At 34.3% G+C, this 18,962-nt stretch overlaps 2 protein-coding genes across 2 annotated transcripts; both read right to left on the minus strand.

Moving 5' to 3' along the window:
* Window positions 1-253: 253 nt before the first annotated feature.
* Window positions 254-3,524, minus strand: LOC110711872 (trihelix transcription factor ASR3-like). The gene is made up of 3 exons (XM_021890318.1): window positions 2,022-3,524; window positions 1,478-1,519; window positions 254-788 (listed from the first exon to the last, which is right to left on the minus strand). Exons 1-3 carry the CDS (start codon window positions 2,851-2,853, stop codon window positions 487-489), a joined length of 1,176 nt encoding a protein of 391 aa, XP_021746010.1. The 5' UTR covers window positions 2,854-3,524; the 3' UTR covers window positions 254-486.
* Window positions 3,525-5,205: 1,681 nt separating this feature from the next.
* LOC110711882 (histone-lysine N-methyltransferase, H3 lysine-9 specific SUVH4-like) lies at window positions 5,206-18,769 on the minus strand. The gene is made up of 17 exons (XM_021890327.1): window positions 18,584-18,769; window positions 18,452-18,507; window positions 17,282-18,334; window positions 16,972-17,046; window positions 16,311-16,364; window positions 15,360-15,414; window positions 15,164-15,273; window positions 13,590-13,766; window positions 13,246-13,344; window positions 12,518-12,616; window positions 10,232-10,281; window positions 10,052-10,140; window positions 8,782-8,941; window positions 7,233-7,338; window positions 6,964-7,155; window positions 6,198-6,434; window positions 5,206-5,617 (listed from the first exon to the last, which is right to left on the minus strand). The coding sequence occupies exons 3-17, from the start codon at window positions 18,290-18,292 to the stop codon at window positions 5,504-5,506; spliced, it is 2,628 nt and encodes an 875-aa protein (XP_021746019.1). The 5' UTR covers window positions 18,293-18,334; window positions 18,452-18,507; window positions 18,584-18,769; the 3' UTR covers window positions 5,206-5,503.
* Between the last annotated feature and the right edge of the window lie 193 nt (window positions 18,770-18,962).

Raw genomic sequence — 18,962 nt, forward strand, 5'->3', positions numbered from 1 at the left:
TAGTTTAGTTGATTAAAATCTTGCCTTTACAATTCTCTTTATACAAAAAATACTAAAAAAATATTGTACAAAGAAATAAGGTGTGTAATCACCGGCATTGCATGGAGTACAACTTAGGTATATACAAGTATATTATTTTCATATTATGATGCATAACAGAGTACTTAAATGCTGTTGTGCATGCACTGTATGTAGATTATTCTTGTGCTTCACCATATATATTCTTATACGAAGCAGAAAGAAGCCAAGGATATCAGAAAACTGGGTGTATAATATTAAATCAAACTAATTAAAGACGCAAATCAAACAAACTCTCCAGATATACTGATAATCCTATCCATCATCGCCAACTAGAGGTGTAGAAGAGAATGCATGGGAGTGTATTCAATTATATACATGAAATGCACCAACGACTATATCGCCATTTTTAAGGCAAGACTAGAAAAGAGATCGAGGTCGAGCCGAATAGCTAGACTAGCTGAGCTATTACAACTTATCTGCAATCCTTCCCAAAGAATCAGCTAGCTTGTTGAGAACAGCAACTAAGCTATTAGCATGGTCTTTACGTTCTTCCCTATCCAATTTCAGGTTAATGTTGTAAGCATCCAGTTGAGCACTTAGGATTCTGCCGTTTTTCTCCAACACTTGGCATAATTCATCCTGCTCACCATTATTATTATTATTATTATTATCATCTTCGTCCATAAACCGTCTTCGCTTTCTTCCCTCACGGGATGTTGATCCAATTTCAACATTTAACCTGTCTTGTTGCTTCTCATTATTTGTTCCTGAAGATCATGTAACAATATTTTATTCGATTTTTGATTCAGGAAATATATTAGCTAGCTAGGGTAGTCATACGACTAATGAAAATACGACTAATTTCACCATCATCAGATCAAAACAAAACACAGCTAGCCAACTAAAATCATCTGGTGGGATCCTATACCAAAGAACCAAATACTACAGAACACAGTAAAATAGTATACGTCGTATATAAATATTTCAGAATCAAAACAGCAGTGAGTTGTACATAAATTATACTCCTAATGTATGTAGATAGTTATGGGAAAGGACTTGGATTTTGATATAAACCACCAAATGGCATGGAACGTTGATTTGGTACGTATGTACGTGTTGTGATCTCTATTATCAAGTGTAAACTATTACATGATTGATCTCTATTGAAGAAAAGAAATTGAAAGGCTACTACATACGCTGGTACAAGAGTATAAGGGTAACATAGTTAGTACTCGTACGTAGCACGCTCCTACTAGTCTAGATTGTAATGAGGAAATATTGTTGACAATAGAAAGAAACATGATATATTGGTGACTACATCAACAGGTTGAGCCTAACAAGCAAGTTACTAGGTTTTGGGAAGTTGCACAGTATAGTAGAATCATTTAATAACACTCAAAGAATGTATTGGTAATACTAATACTCTTATAATTAAGAAGAGAGAAATTAAACTTGCCTGGAGGTGTGACTTCTGTAGTCTTGGGCTGGTACTGCTTCTCTGAAAAACAATACTCAAAATTAATGACAATATAATAAATTAAACATCAATTTATTTGTTGACTAGAAGATCAAATAAAATACAAATCCCAAAGAATAGACCCGTATAACAGTACATTGGTACTCTTAGCTTATGAACTTCAGAAGGGGCAACATAAGATTAGAATCCGGTCAATATTAAAACCCATTAAGGTTGACTTTTATTCCGCTCATTAATTAATCAATAAATTACACTAATTAAGGAATAAATAATCAATTAAGGGTTTAAAATGTGGAGAAATGACACACAACTAACCATATAGAAATAGATCAAAGTATTGAATAAAAAAATGTTTAGATATGCCTAATGACACTTAAAAAATAGTTTTTATTTTTTAATTATATATATAGCACTATTAGTCTATTACTAGTGGTGGTGGGGGTGGAGTATAAATGTATAATATCATAGTGTATGTAATAAAAGAAAAAAAAATTGAAAAAAAGACGGTAGGAAAAAAGAGTACCAGAAATAGGAGTAGGAGCCGGAATAGTAGTAGTTGTAGTATTAGGAGAAGAAAGCAAAAGAGGTTGAGGTTCAACCTTAATCTCAACCTCAACTTGATTATCATTATCACCCATAATTTCATCATCCTGCAGCTGATGTTGCTGCTGCTGTTGTTGCGGGTGTGTAGGTTCGAAATCGGAGAATAACCCATCATCAGCAGCAGCACTCCTGCCACTGTCAAAGAGTGGTTCGACATTCGAATCGGGTGGTAATGATTCAGAACCAGAACAAGTAGCAGTAGTGTTGTTGTTGTTGTTGTTAGAAGAGTTGAGAATATCAAAAACTTCTTTATCAAAGAATCCAGGTAATTTCTTCTCTCTTCTCAAATCATTACGCATCAACCAGAAAGAATCAGACTCATCTTTAACCAAAGATTCCCATTCTTTAATCTTCTTAAAATCACCTGCTAAATTACTCCATCTTTTTCTACACTGAACAGGACCCCTGTTTACTCCATGTCTCTTACAGTAAGATGATACTGTTGCCCATTTTGGTTCCACTTGTTGTTGTCCTTGACTACCATCACACAACGCCACGCTTCTTCCTCGCCGTACTCGATTCTCCGCCACGCGTTTTCCTTGTATTAATACGAGTATCTCCTGCCTCGTCCACCTCGGCAACCTTGCTGCTTTTATTCCTCCTCCGCCTTCGTCCCCGGTGTTGTTAAAGTCAACGTCAACTGCCTTTGACGGTGTCGCTGATAGCGTAACCACCTCCTCCTCCTCCTCGTCATCATCATTGTTAATGCTGTTATTATCGTTGTTTGGTTGTCGGAGTAGGTGCTGAGCCATTGAATTCAATGAAGAATCCTCGGCCTCGTTATCTTACACGTGACACTATTTTTAGGGATGGACTTACAAAACAAACGCCGTTCAAGGAATCAAGAGGGCAATCCTGTTACAGAAAAAACCCCTAAATTCCAGTGTCTCCACCCTCCTCCCCAATTTATTTACCCTAAAAATTTCTACAACTTTTTTTTTTTATATTAATTAAAAATTAAAAAAATAAAAATAAAAGGGAGATCAAAGGGTGTTGAAATTTGAAGGGTTGTTGAAAGGAGAATTAGTAAAAGTATAGAGGGATTAAGGGAGTAGGAAGTAGGACGGTGGGAGGTATTTAAGTATAATATATTGGTAATTAAGTTTGCTAATCTCTTCCCTAATATTGATTATAGAGAGGAGAGTATTGCGTATGACTATGTGGGGACTTGTCAATACCTAATTGATTGTTGATTATTATTGTAATTAATTTAATTAAATACTATTATCAAAAAATTTAATTAAATACTAATATGGGGAGATTTATTTCTTTATTTGAGAGATAGCCCCAATTGGGGGTTACTTTCTTCATTACCATCTTGATTATTTTCTCTTTACTTATTTACCTTTTATTCCTCCCTTTCTTATGCCCTTACTTTTTACTTTTTTTAACTTATTTTTCATGCTTAGCATTCAAGTTTAATTTACCTTTTATTAATAAATTTTACCATTGAAACGGAAAAAATTAGATAAAATAAACAAAGTAGAATAATTTGTGAGATAGAAAAAATTGTTTTATTTGCTTCACTCAAATAAAACAAAAATAATAACCTACTTTGTAAATTGTTTTAGAGTATGATTCAATGTATTTTCAATTTACTAGAGGATATTATTATCATACTTTTTTTATTTTTTTTATTTTTTTTTTGAGGGAAGGATATTATCATACTTTGTATTACCAAAAGGACATTAATGAAAACAAGATTTGAACTAACCTTGTCTTTTCCATAAATTAAAATTGTAAAACAATATTACGTAATTAAATGTTTGCAAAAAAATAAATAAAAAAAAACTAGAAATATGATATAATAAAAATATAGAGAATATAATCGACTAATCTCATTAATATGAAGATAATGATGTTGATTGCAAAACGATCCTTTTACTCCATAAGGCAAATCTACCCTACCACTAAAAGAAAGACTTCTCCTATTTGCAACTCCTTTATTTTCTTCACCACCTCATCCTTCATTATATTATTAGGCATAATTATCTACCAAATACTCATTAGTGTCCCTTTATTAGTGGCTCCTTTAATTTGTTGTTTTGAATTAAGACTTTCTAGACTATTGAGGGACACCCATTTTGCCCTTTCTTTCTTACACCATTCACATATATATTTATGTGATATGCCTATCCTTGTCATTCATTGTCCTTAAACAATTTGCCATCTTCTCTAATCAAAATACACCTCATTATAATTTTAATTATTATTATTTTTATTATTTTGCCCCTAAGAAAGCTTCCAAAGATGAGCATAGAAACACAATTAGGGGTTGTCATTAAGGGGAGAGTTAGTAAAAGGTCATATTCTCCTTGTGACCTGCCATGGGGACCACTTGTTTAGTGCCTAAATATAAGCTATAATGACCTTATAGTGCATTAGTGGGCTACTTACCTCTAATCTTTGATATTAATAACAATTTTATTTTTACTTTTGGTGTGTAGAGAGCTATAAATGGCCATAACATAGATGGAATTGGATCTAAATTTTCAAATCTCACCATCCCTAAATTTTATCAATTACGAGTAATTTAATTACCACATACAGATTATATGTTTAATTAATTAAACCGCATTAAGCTAGCTATGAGTAAAAAAAATTCCATTTTCATTCAAAAAAAAAAAATCCATTTAGCTAAAATTATTTTCCCAATTTGTCAAAAAAAATAAATAAATAAATATTTTTCCCAATTTTTTATGGAGGATGGAATAAGTACAAAAATACGATTTGGTAGGTACAAATATTCTCATAGATAACTTAATCCTCTTTTTAAGGCATTTCATTGGTCATATGGCAATATAGCATGGTATCAATCTCGCTTCAAATCATCACTCTGATCTAGTTATCCTTTCAAGTGAACAATTAAAAATCACAACTTGAGATTATGTGGCTAAACTGCTTACACGACACAAGAGGAATGTTGGTAAGCTATGAGTTGTGCATGGATATTATTTACAAAATTTGGCACGAGCTCCTAACCCATACGTAGACCTGCTGATTTTTTTACCAATTAACCAAAAACATAAAATTTTATGGTGTCCTCTCACACGACACATGGAAATTTCAAATTAGTTGCATCAAAAAGAAAAGAAAAACACACATACTAGTAAAAGATCAAGTTATGGGGTTGATGAATAATGCAACGCCGAATAATGCAACGCCATGCTGTAGAATTTGGCAGCCAACGAAGAATAAACGGAAGCATAGCATTGCCTTCGTTTTTACAAATTGATCCTTCTAGTTCTTTGTGCTATCGTCTAGAATACTGAAAATTGCTGCACAAAGAATAAATTACCTCTGTTTGACCCTGCTAAACTACAACGTTTATAGAATGGGTCAATTAACTATGGCAAGAAATTATAGGAATTGTTGAGCTTCAGCACCGGTCAGGGAACTACACTAATACAAACGTTTCCGACAATCTCCTGTACCGCAGAAACAAGGCAGTACTTTAATTTTGCCGTCAGAGCCTATAACGCTATCCAGTGCGTACCCATAATCGTAAGTCAGTTCCTGTTGCAAGAAGCATACATCAAGTTGTAATCAGCAGACAGGTCTCAGTGTATTTAGGGACAAAAAAAAAAAAAAAAAAAAAAAAAAAAAAAAAAAAAAAGGAAAAACTTAAAACATAAAGAGCAATTGCTAATGACTTCAGTTAGAGCAACAATGAGGAAAGGAGTGAATTAGAAGTAACCTGAACCATTCAGAAGGTTGTACTTCTAAGACAAATGACAGATCAGATGAATTCATGCTTGTTACTTTGTTAGTCATTTGTTTCGGTAGTCAAAATATCTAGTTACACTATATGAACACAGAGTAAATACTGCATTTATTTGCTATCCTAGACCTAGTTGTTAAGGTACCACAGAAAACTGGATGGCTGAATTGGAATAAATGTTTAATAATCAATGATAGATCATTAAATTTTAAGCGCTTATGCAAGGTCATTCAAATCTGGTAATTTTAACTTTCCAAAGCCAAACTAAACACATAATTAATGCAACAACGAGAAACATGTTTAAACAATTATTTTCTGAGGTGCATTAAACATAAAGAACAGAATCAGGCCAAGCAGTCAAAGGAGTCAAAATACCTGCATGGGCGGTATGTTGTCTGCAGCAATGAGCACAATGCGAGCTAATCGTAAGTCATGGTGTGCGCTCAAGATACATTGCACAAATAAATTAGGTTCACAACTGTGATTAATAAATCTAGCAACGTTTCCTCTACACCCTGCATCAATACAAAACTCCGGCGTACCATCTAACATCGTCTTATCAATCTTTGGTATACTTATAGCAGAGGACACCTGTACATTTCCTAAGCGTCTCTGAAAACAAAAATCAAATATTATTACAGATGAGAGTTGAGGATTGTACAAAAAAATTGTTTCTTATAATCAGTTGTACTAGGCAGCACAAGGAAATACACAATGTTCAGCTAAGAATTTGGTTGACACCACAAATGAATGATATACTTTGCATCAGATATCAATCCCTCCCCACTTGCCACTTGCCAGTACATTCCAACAAATACGCATTTAATTCCATGAGAATCTAATGCGAAGCTTGTGCAACAGGCCATAACATGACATACAAGAGAACATATACAGGGTCTTCAAATCCAAGGCTTAAGGATGATGCATCCATAACAGTACTTATTTTGTATTAACATTGTTACTATGCACAGTGCACAACACTTGCAATATCTAAATAGTTAGTAAGCAACATCCATTCAATTTAAGAAAAATTGTCACATCCCCTTCCTCACTTCGATGTATTGTCATTGATACATGCAATTACAAGCTGCTACTAGTCAATAAACAATAAGCAGACATTTGAATATAGTTGCAACATTACCTCTCTTCCTTCGATCTCATTAATGGTGTGCAAGCAATCAATTTCAAAGATGTATTCATTTGACTCATCTCCCGCAATGTTATCAAGTTCATCACTTCTTCTCACCACCCCGATGTATTCGCAAACCGGTGCACCTGAAGGAATATAATCCCATGACCTAACAGCCCAACCCTTGTCAGGTGTACGATACACCTGCTCAAAAGACAAAAGCACAGTTAATGTATGATACATGATAATTAAAGATTTGATGCTATCAAAAGCTACAAAACCTCAAGACGGTATTTGATTTTCCTTTGAGATATCCGATTTAGGCATCCAGGGTTGCAGCCACAGTTTGGTCCACATTCAAAGACAACATCCTTGGGCTCAGCTAACCTGGAAATCATAATTGCTTTAATAAGATAAACTTCCAAGAAAAATAAATTAGAATACAACAAAGCCTTATTCCCAAAATGATTTGGGTCGGGTAACATGAATCGTCATAAGGAATCGTCAGCCAAAGAAAAAGGTTCCATAACAAGATTAAAAAAGTTTAAAATAAGGTGTGTAAAGTGAGAAAACGTAAAATTTAAGAGTGTTATAAAATAGTACCAAGAATAAAATTTAAGAAAGTTTTAAAAGAGTAATAGTGGTAAAATATGTGAGAAAAACATAATGGCTTGAGAAAACTTTAGCATAGGAAATAAATAAGTTTAAAAACACGAATTGAGTAAATAATAATATTAAATGCTAATTTAAAATAAACAAAAGTATACTCTATATTAATTTGCAACTTTGGAGGGTTGCATACAGCCATAAACGCCTTAGAAAAATTTGTTTGTGAGTGTAAAATAGAGAGAGAGAAATATGGATGCATGTGATGAGGAGAAAGATAGAGAAATGACAACCTCAAAAGAAAAGAAAATATCTGTTGCAAATAATGTGTAGCATCTATTTTTGGCAAAGGTAAAGGTAGTATGTAATCATGATACGTCGTTGACGTAATATTTCTCCCTCCACACTGCCTGTTCAACACCATGTTTTCCTCAGTCCCTAAAGCACTCATATCACTATCAATCACCCTCTAGAAAGTTTTCTTAGGTTTACCTCTACCCAATCCTAACACTTTGCATCTTTTCCCACATGGTCTCCTTCTAACATGGTCAAACCACCTTAAGCAATGCTCCCTCGTCTTGCACTCGATCGATGTAACCCCTACTTTCTTCCAAATTATCTCATTCCTCAATCAATCCTTGCTTATATGGCTACACATCCATCGCAGCATACACATCTCTGCCACATTTATTTTATGCACGTGGCCATGTTTTACAATTTACATCCAACATTCTACACCATATAACAAAGCAGGCATTATTGTCGTTCGGTAGAATTTACCATAAAAACCCCGTTGCACTCGTCCACTTCAACCAAATCGCTTTGATCCTATGCGCTATATTTTCGTCCAATCCTCCATCCTTTTGAATAACAGATCCTAGATATTGCACCTCATGACAATCATCCTATTCAAGCTGATCACCCCTGCCTCCTGTTTATCCATATACTCCGTCTTACTTCTGCTCACCTTCGAATTCCAAAGTTAGTATTCACAATTCCAACTTACATTCCATGCACATTTCTATGATAACTATGTACCCAAGATTTAAGAAAAAACAATATCAAAAGAAAATGTAAATACCACACCCACACCCGCATCCACATATTAATTAATAACAATAACAGGAAAAAAAGAGGCATAAATGTATAATTTACATTAAAGTATACAAAAGATTTCCATATAAAAAAAGAAAAAACAGAAAAATAGTATACTAAAAACCTCACCTCCCACCATCTCGAAGCACATAAGGGAAATCTTGTCCATTGAGTTTTGCACAAGCACAAGTTTTGTGGTTTGTGCAACTCCCCTTACACGAGCATCCTGGCGCACCTGGAGGCAGCTTCACACTTTCTGCAACTTCTACAGACTTGATATACGTAAATCCTACAAATATTGCATCATCACAAAGTAATTCAAATTTAAATGGTTTGCCAACTGTCATTTTATTCAACAAATATATAAAGGACAGATAATGTCATGTCTGAAGTAAAAAGTTGTAATAACACGGGGAGGGGGGGAGTAGGGTATACACCCTTTCTTTTCCTGAATTTTGGCAAATCTTAAGGCCCATTTTATCCCTTTTTTCTTTCACACCTTGTGGGAGAATTTAAGAAATGTGAAATAATGCATACATATATCAATGATAGCTTAATTAGGGATACTTTTTAAATCCATGATGATAATAATGTTTTGTGACATTGGTACAAGGTAAATTTATAATTTCAGAAAGGATTTTTATTACTTCCTCCGTTCTTTAACTATTGCACCACTTGCCAGAAGTTTCACAAATATTGCACCATTTACATTTTAGGACAAAAAATATCTATGTTCATATTGTAAATACCCAACATACTCTTATTTTTTCACACTTATTCTTTAGTTTATGTTTACATCACATGGACAATTTTGTATTTTTACCTTCTCTCTCTTCCTTTTTCCCATTACCAAAATTATTCTGCCATAATAAAAAAAAAAAACAGAAGTATATAAATTAGAAATGAGTGGCCCAAAAGATGAAATTCTAGAATATTGAAATGCTAAGACCCCTTAAGTATGCACTTTCACAAAGAGATCAAAAGAAGGTAAACGGACAACCTAATCAAAATAACTTTACACCTTAACCCAACACTTCCCCCTTTATCAGTACTTTAATTATTAATTAATTTATCCCTTTACCTTCTCTAGTCCCTTCCTTAAACAACAAGCCAAGAAGATATGTTGCACGTAAAATAACCGAGGAAGTATTTAAAATGTGAATTGAACTTGTGTAGCCTCAAAGGCCCTGAGCGACTGAGCTTAACTCAAAGGAATTTTCTTTTTCGTGAAATAAGTGAAAATAAACGTAGGAGAAGTGAGCATTAACGGAATAAGGACCATGAGGTCCCGACTAAAATGAGCAACCACAACAGATGGTAAAATAAAAATTAAAAAGCAAAGCTACTAATGACCGGATCCAATTACTAACACCACGCACAGAAACTAAAGCAAACTTACCTGGGGGACATATAGGAGGGTCATCAACTAAATTTGTAACAGGAATGCAATTATCTTCAAGACCATTGCTAATATCACGGCAGACCAACCTTCACAACAAAAATATTGTAATAAGCAAGCAGATTATCTTGAAAATGCAAGAATTCTGTCACAGTTTGAGACTAATGTACAAAATCTTACCCGGGCAAGTCTGAAACAACCTTAAGCGGGCATCCTCGAATAAATTGGACCTGAGAAAATTGCTTGAGTTAAGAATCCCACAATACATGCATCAAAGATTAACTAATTGAACCTAAACAGCTATAATCTTTTCATTTCATGGGTATTTGATAGCACGCAACTAGAATATTTGAAGCAGGTTCAGACAATAAAAATGAAGAATTAAACAGCATCAACTTCCCACTGTCTGTCACAGAGATTTGCACATGCATACAGGCAAAAAAAGCAACCTTTTGTAAAGTTATCAAATTTGAAGTACAAACGAGCAAACAACATTTAGAAAATCTATTACACTTTTTTTAAGAAAGGTTCTATGTTTCAACTTTAACCTAAGATAACAGGCCTTGCTATAGGCATCCTAACAAATGAATCATATGGTCAGCTTATCTACAAATTAAAATACTATGATTTGATTCTAAGACATGGTCTTATACAACCTGATACATAATACTTGTAGAAATACCCCAAACCCCCATAAAAGGGAGGCCCTATCAATATATTTAAAGCACCAATAAATTTCTCAATGTTAACAGGGTGCGATAATATACTGTAACTCGCTCAGGAAGCAGCTATCTTAAGCTGTCCAGAACCTTCACAAGCTCCTAAATACACATCTAATACAAACTATAGAAAACAGACACTGATACAAATGTCTAGTACCGGGTACATATTTAAGTGCCTAACACATAAGGGTTAAGATATGGACATGGGACAGTGTACTAAATTTGGACGCTGGTGCAAGGACAGGACATTTTTGAAACAAATTCCAGAATTGAAAAGAATTGCATGTTGCCATGTGGTATACACACATTTTAGATAAAATCAAATAATGGTTCCCATCAAAAGTATAGATGTCAAGCCCATTTGTGACCATAAATCTCACTCTTTCCCTCATTTTCTCCTCTTGTACAATTTACTTAGTAAGTGCGGTTTGAAACAATAAATGTGCCAACTTTAAAAAAGCAGTACTTTTCTCATCATTGAAATCCTATGCTAAAGCCAGCAGGAATATCCAAAAGCTTCGGTAAATTTAATACTCCCTCCGTTTTTTTTTTTTAAAAGCTACACTTGCTATTTTTGTCCGTTTTTTTTTTAAAAGCTACACTTCCTCTTTTGGAAACCTTTACAATTTAATAATATATCTCTACCCACTACTGGTCCCCATTCACTCTTACTTTATCATTTCTCACTCCTCAAATGGTCCCCACTCTCTCTCACACCACTTTACTTTTCAATAAAATAATAACCCCACTATCTTTTCTTACAATATTTTATTACCTTATCCACCCCACTAACATCTTATTTTATTAAACCTCCTAAAACTCCACACAATCCCAACTCTAGCTTTTAAAAAAAAAAGGAAGGGAGTAATTCATATGATTCGCAAAGAAAGAACACAAAATAAAAGCTTTTACTGCACAATAAAGTGCAGATGTGGGTATATCCCTATCCCTGTGCAGATGTGGGAAATATCCAGGGGCTACAGTGTTTATAATTCAGAAAATTACATAGATCATAAAATAAAAGGTTTGACAATACAAACGATAATGTGCAGATGTGGGTGGTTTCTTATCCCCATGCTTGGCTAAACTGGGATCAGATTATTAAGTGGTCTAAACAAGATATAAAGAAACTCTCTTAAGAAACTGATTAAGAAAAATGGCGCAGCAGATTCTCTCATCCACAGCATAATTGATGACCAAATAATACTCCAATGACTACTAGAACTTGTCTTATAATACCATCAAATCTTTCCTCAACATTCTAGGTTTGAAAGGTAGCACAGACAGGTATTACAAAAATAATTTCAAAAAAAAAAAGCCAATTATATGCGCTATTCACAGCGTATATTCAACGTGAAGAAAGCATGTGCCAAATAAAAGTTGCCGTCACAGATGAGTAAACACCAACTTGCTAGCCGACAAAAGAAGAAAAATGGAATAATATTGGGAACAAAAAACGCTGACAATAGAACTAAAGATATATCTGATATTAACAGCAAATATTCAGTTTGAAGAAAGCATATGCCAAAGAAAATAGCTGCCATAGATGAGTAAACACCAACTTGCTAGAGGAACCAACAAAAAAAATATGGGAACACAAAACAGTGATTATAGATCTGAAGATAAGCTTCCTCAATTCATTCATGTTCAGGCATCTTCAGTGCAGCAAATTTACTATCATATCGATAACTTAACAACAGTAAGATATCTTCCAGCACATCAGAAATTAAATTCAAATATCAACCTGATTCATAGATAACTTTGGTTGTCCTTCAATCCGTTTTAAACGGTACTTATAAACAACATGGCCTCTACACCCTTTATCAGCCCAAGAATCGACAACCTGCATGTATTAAATGCAAAGTTGGAGGATCAAATAACTACAAGAACTGTAGATTACAGTTAACTCAAGACAATACAAAACATCAAATAAAAATATCGTGACAACGAAGACCTTGCAATAACAGATTTTATAAATGTGACTCAATTGTATTAATGACAGGAGGCAGTAATGTTACAGATGAATATCGGGTATGGAACAAAGAAACCATTATAAAAGCAACAATATGGTAAATAATCAACTACTTGATGGGTTATCCCAAAAAAAGAAATTTTAGCTTCAATTTTTCCAAAACAGGGACTATCAAGATTGCAAGGCTAGCTACAAGGGAGTGCAAAATGAACATTTGCACAAGGGTCTTCACTTTCAGGGGACCAAACTCCTGAAGCATGAAGATGAATTCAGTCGCACGTATGGATGCTACACGAGGAAACAAACGTTTTACAATTATAAAATATAATCACTACTCCAATCAACACATGGTGTTTTAGATGATAAGTTGCGGTTGGTTTATCTATTGTTATTTTTATAGAAAAGTAAATGTGATAAATATTAATTCACAAAACGAGAGCCAAAACTAAGAAAAACATAGTTTATCTTTAAACCAAACCTACTTAAATTAAGCAAACTACCTTGTACAATCCATCATATGAGTAAATTTTTCCAGAGTAACTGCCAGCATTTTTACGCCCACGGATTACTCTAATGGGAACAGATTGATCCATGCTATTCTGCAAGATTACCAAATACTTTAATAGAAGAAAATCTAAAGACTTGGCAAAAAGTCAAAAAGAGCAAGAAGCCACTCTGAAACTAAAAAATGCACTAGTGACAAGGGATGGAGAGATTGCAGGAAGAAGGATCATCTTAAAAAGAATCAAAGACAAAATATTATCCCAAAAGAGATACAAGTAATAGTTTTGAAGGAAAGATATCAATAGCTATAGCCAAAGTACGAAAATCCCAAGTCACTCACCTTCAAAGCAAGATTACCTCGAACCAAAACTTGATCCTCCTGCTGTAATTTACTACCAAGCAAGTCATGGCCACCCTCACCAGTGTAGATAATATCATCTGCATTATCCAAATCATCTTCATACTGGCCAGACATTACTATGGCCACAGCAATCGGCAAAGTACACTTTTCATGTCCCTTTTGCATAAAATTAAAAGGCAAATCAAATTGCAATCCTTGGATTATTCAATATTAGTTTGGTTGGCTTTATTAATATGGCATGAGCTTGTGATGACAGAACGTGAATCAAAAATTATGTAGACAAGTTCAATGACTCAACCAAGGCTTGGCTGATTTACAATTATTGTAGCGCAAACAGAATCAAATCACCAACTTGATAAAGGTTTACTAGACGAGATTGTCACTAATTGCAAAGAACACATACAACTTAACTAGAAATTGGTAATACAATCTTTCCCAAAGCAAATAAGGAAGGATAGGCAGTGTGGAGAAGAAAAGAAGCAAAGCAAACAACTAAACATATCTATATCAAAACAAAAGTAACCCAAACAAACAAAACAAGAAAAGATCAACAAATCCCAAATAAAAAAGGGAAAAAAAATATTTTCACCACCCAGGCATCTAACAACCATTATCACCTTTATATTTTGGTTTAAACATCTTTTTACATTACAAAATTCAAATTTAACAAATCAATATGGCTAATTTTACATATGGTCAACCCTCACTCCCTTGGTTTCAGCCCCACTTCCCATATATGGTCGTTACAAAATAGTGGAGTTAATATTTTATTGAAAAGTAAGGAATGTGAGAGGGAAAGAAATAATAAATAAATAAAGTAGTGGTGGATTTAAGTGAGGACCATGAGATGAGAGAGAATTAATATATAGATGGAGTATGTTGCCAAAAAAAGGAAGTGTAGCACATTAAAAAACAGCCGCAAAAAGAAAGTGTATTAACACTTAAAAAAACAGAGAGAGTAGAGCGAAACCATGTGCAAATAAGGAAATGTTGCAAAATTTATGAAACTTCCTACACTGGTAACTGTTGCAATATTAGTGGAACGGAGGAATTATAACCTAAGGAAGGTTAGTGAAGCTGTGAAGTACTAGGGCTCTCTACACCTTGTTTTCAAGAGCTTAGTAATTGTTCTAGTTATATCAAACTAGATCAAATCATAAAGATTATCTTGTTTCCGTTTTCTTCGTACAAAGTCTCTTAAAATCTAAACTAAAAATACATATATGAAAATGTAGTGTAGAGCTAATTCGTACATCCTACCATACAAAACATATTGTTGATTTAATAAAGAGGGTTCTTTTGGAGCATTTTATCAATTTATATCAATAGAATTATCTGGAAATGTTCTTTAAAAGGAAAAAAAAAAAAAAAAATTAAAAAAAAAAAAAAAAAAAAAAAAAAAAAAAACAATGTGAATGTTATGCATGAAAATATTTAAGAAAACATTGAAGGTAAGAAATGAAAGTAGAACTAACTCATGAACCAAATAATAGGGGAAATAATGATCAATCTATCCGTCAAATCTCATCTCAACTAACTCTGAAAAGCTTTACCTTTTTGCCTTTAGATTGTCCAATATAATCAATCCCATTCAGCCAATGACTATGAAATCCGACAGCAGTCATCTCAGCTCGAGAATAAAACTGATACCCCACATCAATTCCTGCCCATTCCACAAACAACGGAATCCAGTTAATTTCAGGACAGAGAAAATAAGAAATCCTTTTTGCTCGGGTTACATGCACCAACCAGGAAGAGAGCCAATCGTCTTATGAGGATACAATATTTCATTCTTCTCTCTAATCTGTCAACACAATGTAAACAAGTCAACAGTGAATGCAAGTACAAGTTATATTGATTTCACTGCCGGAAGGGTCTAGAAAATGCATGGACAACAGTCATATGTGCTTCACAACAACAGCACCACAATATATATTTCAGTGTATGAGTGACAAAGCAACAACTATATTGTCGATGTGACATCAGTTGAGATGTAAGAGTATGTGTAGGAAAAAAAAAAATTACAGACGGGACTGAAGGCATATTGATATAAGTAGTAAATTATTAGAGAATAGATGAGTGTAACAGTCTGAGCCAAAAGGTGTACTACTCTACCATCTAAAGCAATGACATTTGTAGATTGATACAGCAGCAGAACAATCTCAATTCCATTTATGAGTATTATTCACATATTACAGGATTGAGTTCTGACATGCCAACTTGCCAAGAAGCTAAGACCTGAGCAAGTGAAAAAAAAGTAATCTATATAGTATTCCCTTCAGGCACAGAAATTAAGTTACAGAGTACGTGAAGGAACAAGGGAATGATACTTTTTTCCAGCAAAAACAGCCTGGCAGAAGTGTGGAGGACCTTATCCATCTCTTATGGATATGAAGAGCATTAAAAGTGCCAAAATTGGCTAAAATACTCCCAGAAAACCTCATACACGTCAATTCAACCTCCAAAGTTAAGAAGATCAAATCAGAAGCATTCAAATACACTATAATATTTTCAACTTTTGGTAAAGGAACATTTTGTTAAGGAATATAATCCAATCCTAGCAGCTTAAATATTTACGTAATGAAATCTGACAAGGCAATGTGTAACCATAAAATCAAGCACAAAGTATATTTATTACCTAAAGTGATGCATTTACTTACTGTCTAGAGCAATGTAACTAAGGAAAGTGCAAAAACTTGCCTTCGTTAAAGCCTTGAGGTCAGGCCGACAAGAAGTACGCTTAACATCTTTCTCCTGTAAATGAAGCCAACAAATTAATTCCACATCAACTTCCATATCTATCCTAATCCTTCAAGAAACTGGACAAAAGCGATGAAAGAATAGGCTTAATAGAGGAAAAGCTAAACAACGTAAATTGCATAGGACAAAAGAATAGCCCTTAGATGTTCACATACAAACTTGTACTCTGTTCTAAGCTTATACAAATGTGTGCTTCCTACACTTGCATCAAGGAACAACCAAGGTTTCAGAATGATATACAGTTAAATAGAAAATCTCAAAAATTAAAAAATGGCAAGAAAAGCAGGGAACTAAATGATATTTGCAGTCATGACCATGGTAAAGATCACACATTGAGAAAGTGCAATATCTCACAGTGATGCCCTTGTTAGAGGGAAAAAATAACAGAGATCTTGCAATAAAATCTATCTCCAAAAACAATATGAGCAGGATACAATAGTTTTTATCATAACACATTCTCCCATGCAGGAGCTAAAGAGTCAACACAAGACAATGTTACAAAATTGACATTTAAGCATGATTTCTGGTACATATACTTGACAAAAAATAGCAAAAGAATTGATCATAATTGCAAAGTAATACTTCATGTAGAAAAACACACCTTCACCTTGGACGGTGAAGTTTTCTTTATCTTCTCCTGGACAATCTCACTTCTCTTGCGCCTCTCCTCTTCCTCCTAGATGAAATTGGTATGTAACAAAATAATGTTAAATCTAGAAAACACAATATCGAAATAACCAATACTTACCTAGCTGGTAGAATTTTTTAATACACAACCTTTTGGACTAAGAATAAGTCATAACGTCATATAAATGTTTTAATGACATGAACAAAAAATGATTTTTTTTTTTATTTTTTTATTGCCACTCCATAGATCTAATTGCAATAAAAATAAAAGGGAATGAAGTTACCTGGACACATTGAAGGTAGTATGTATTAAAGATTCTCAAAGTCTCCTTTACCCTAGCATGATCACTTCTTCCAGCAGCATCAGGAGGGGCTCCATCTTGTTTTTTTGCTTCATTTTCCCAGGCTTTTAATGCCATATTAAACTGATGAGGTGTTTCACCATTAGAAACACGGGTTACTTCATTCACATATGAACATTCAAAGTCCAATTTACAGTTATCATCCTTAGGATGGTCATGTTTACTTCTTTTAGCACTAAATATGTCCGTAGCAAGGGAAGCATCAAGTGATCTCTTATCATCAACAGGACTCTCCAGTTGAGTATTGTGATTTCCATTGTCTTGCTTGATATGAAGTCTAGGGCTTAATCTCCTTTGCATTGGAGTCGTCGACATAGTCTTCTTCTTCTCATTTTCATGCTCACATTGAATTGTAGGGCTTATAGTCTTTGGCATTGGAGTCTCAAGCAAATTTTCTTGATCGCCTTGAATTCTAGGGCTTACTCTCCTTTGAATACTAGGTTTCTTGGAAGTATCCAGTTTCCCATTTGTCACTGTACATGGGTGAAGCCTGGGGCTAAGTCTTCTCTGAACTTGACTCACTTGACTAACAGAAATCGAATGCACATCAGGGCTTATCCCAAGTGAAACGCTATCATTTTGCGGTGTTATAGTACTTCCGAGATTCTCATGGAGCCTAGGGCTCATCCTTCTTTGAAAATTGGAATCAGTGGCCACAACCTTAGGGGTAGGGGTTTTAGAATGTGCAATGATTGTAGGGGTTTCTAATAGCTCCTTCGTTTGGGCAGGGCGACGGGAATTGGGGCTTAGCGTTCCTTTGACACTAGATTGACCAGGAGGTGAATCTATCTCAAAAACTGAAGAGTTATTATGAAATCTTGGACTAAATCTTCTGGGAACGGAACCCGAATTCCCGGCATCGTTAGACTCAGTATGAAGCCTAGGACTGAGTCTCCTCCGGAATTCTCCATTACTCACATTCCCTAAATCCATCAATTAAGAATACCTAATAGTTGAATTTCAAGAATAATCAATCTGCATAACAATTATAACCCAAAATTCACATTGTTGATTACCAAAATTTAACGAAAGCTACACAAACACATTGTTCGGAATCAAAACGAAAAGATTAAAGAGAAAAAAGAGTTATACCTCACAATTCACAAACAAACCCTAATCCGTCGCAATTCAAGCACCAATTACGCTACCTGGAAATCGAAAAATGATGAAAGATTGAAATTTGCAGTGATTAAATACAAAAATTGAAGAATTCTTGAAAAATACCAGTTAATCACTCCAATTTAAGAATGCATGCTTGATAATTGAGTGATTAGCGAGTAGCGATTGACTGCTGCTCCAGCGACTCGATTCAATGCAGATTAGTTTGTCTCTACTTCAGTGTTGCCTTTTTTTTATTAGGGTTTTTCGAAAATTAAAATTACGGAGTTTTATTATTATAATATTAATAAGGGGATTTTTGAAAGGTAAGACCTCAAGGGCGGGAACTTGGAAGTTGGATATGACTTATGAGTCATGTCATATGAATTAGGGGGCGTGGATTGGACGGATACCCATAAGGTTATTACTAACAATTCGGGTAACCGATAACCAATATCATTAAAAGTAATATTCATAAATCGAACCGATAAGTTCGGATATCCGG

The sequence above is a fragment of the Chenopodium quinoa genome, unplaced genomic scaffold (assembly GCF_001683475.1).
Source record: "Chenopodium quinoa cultivar QQ74 unplaced genomic scaffold, ASM168347v1, whole genome shotgun sequence".
In the NCBI taxonomy this organism is placed as follows: Eukaryota; Viridiplantae; Streptophyta; class Magnoliopsida; order Caryophyllales; family Amaranthaceae; genus Chenopodium; species Chenopodium quinoa.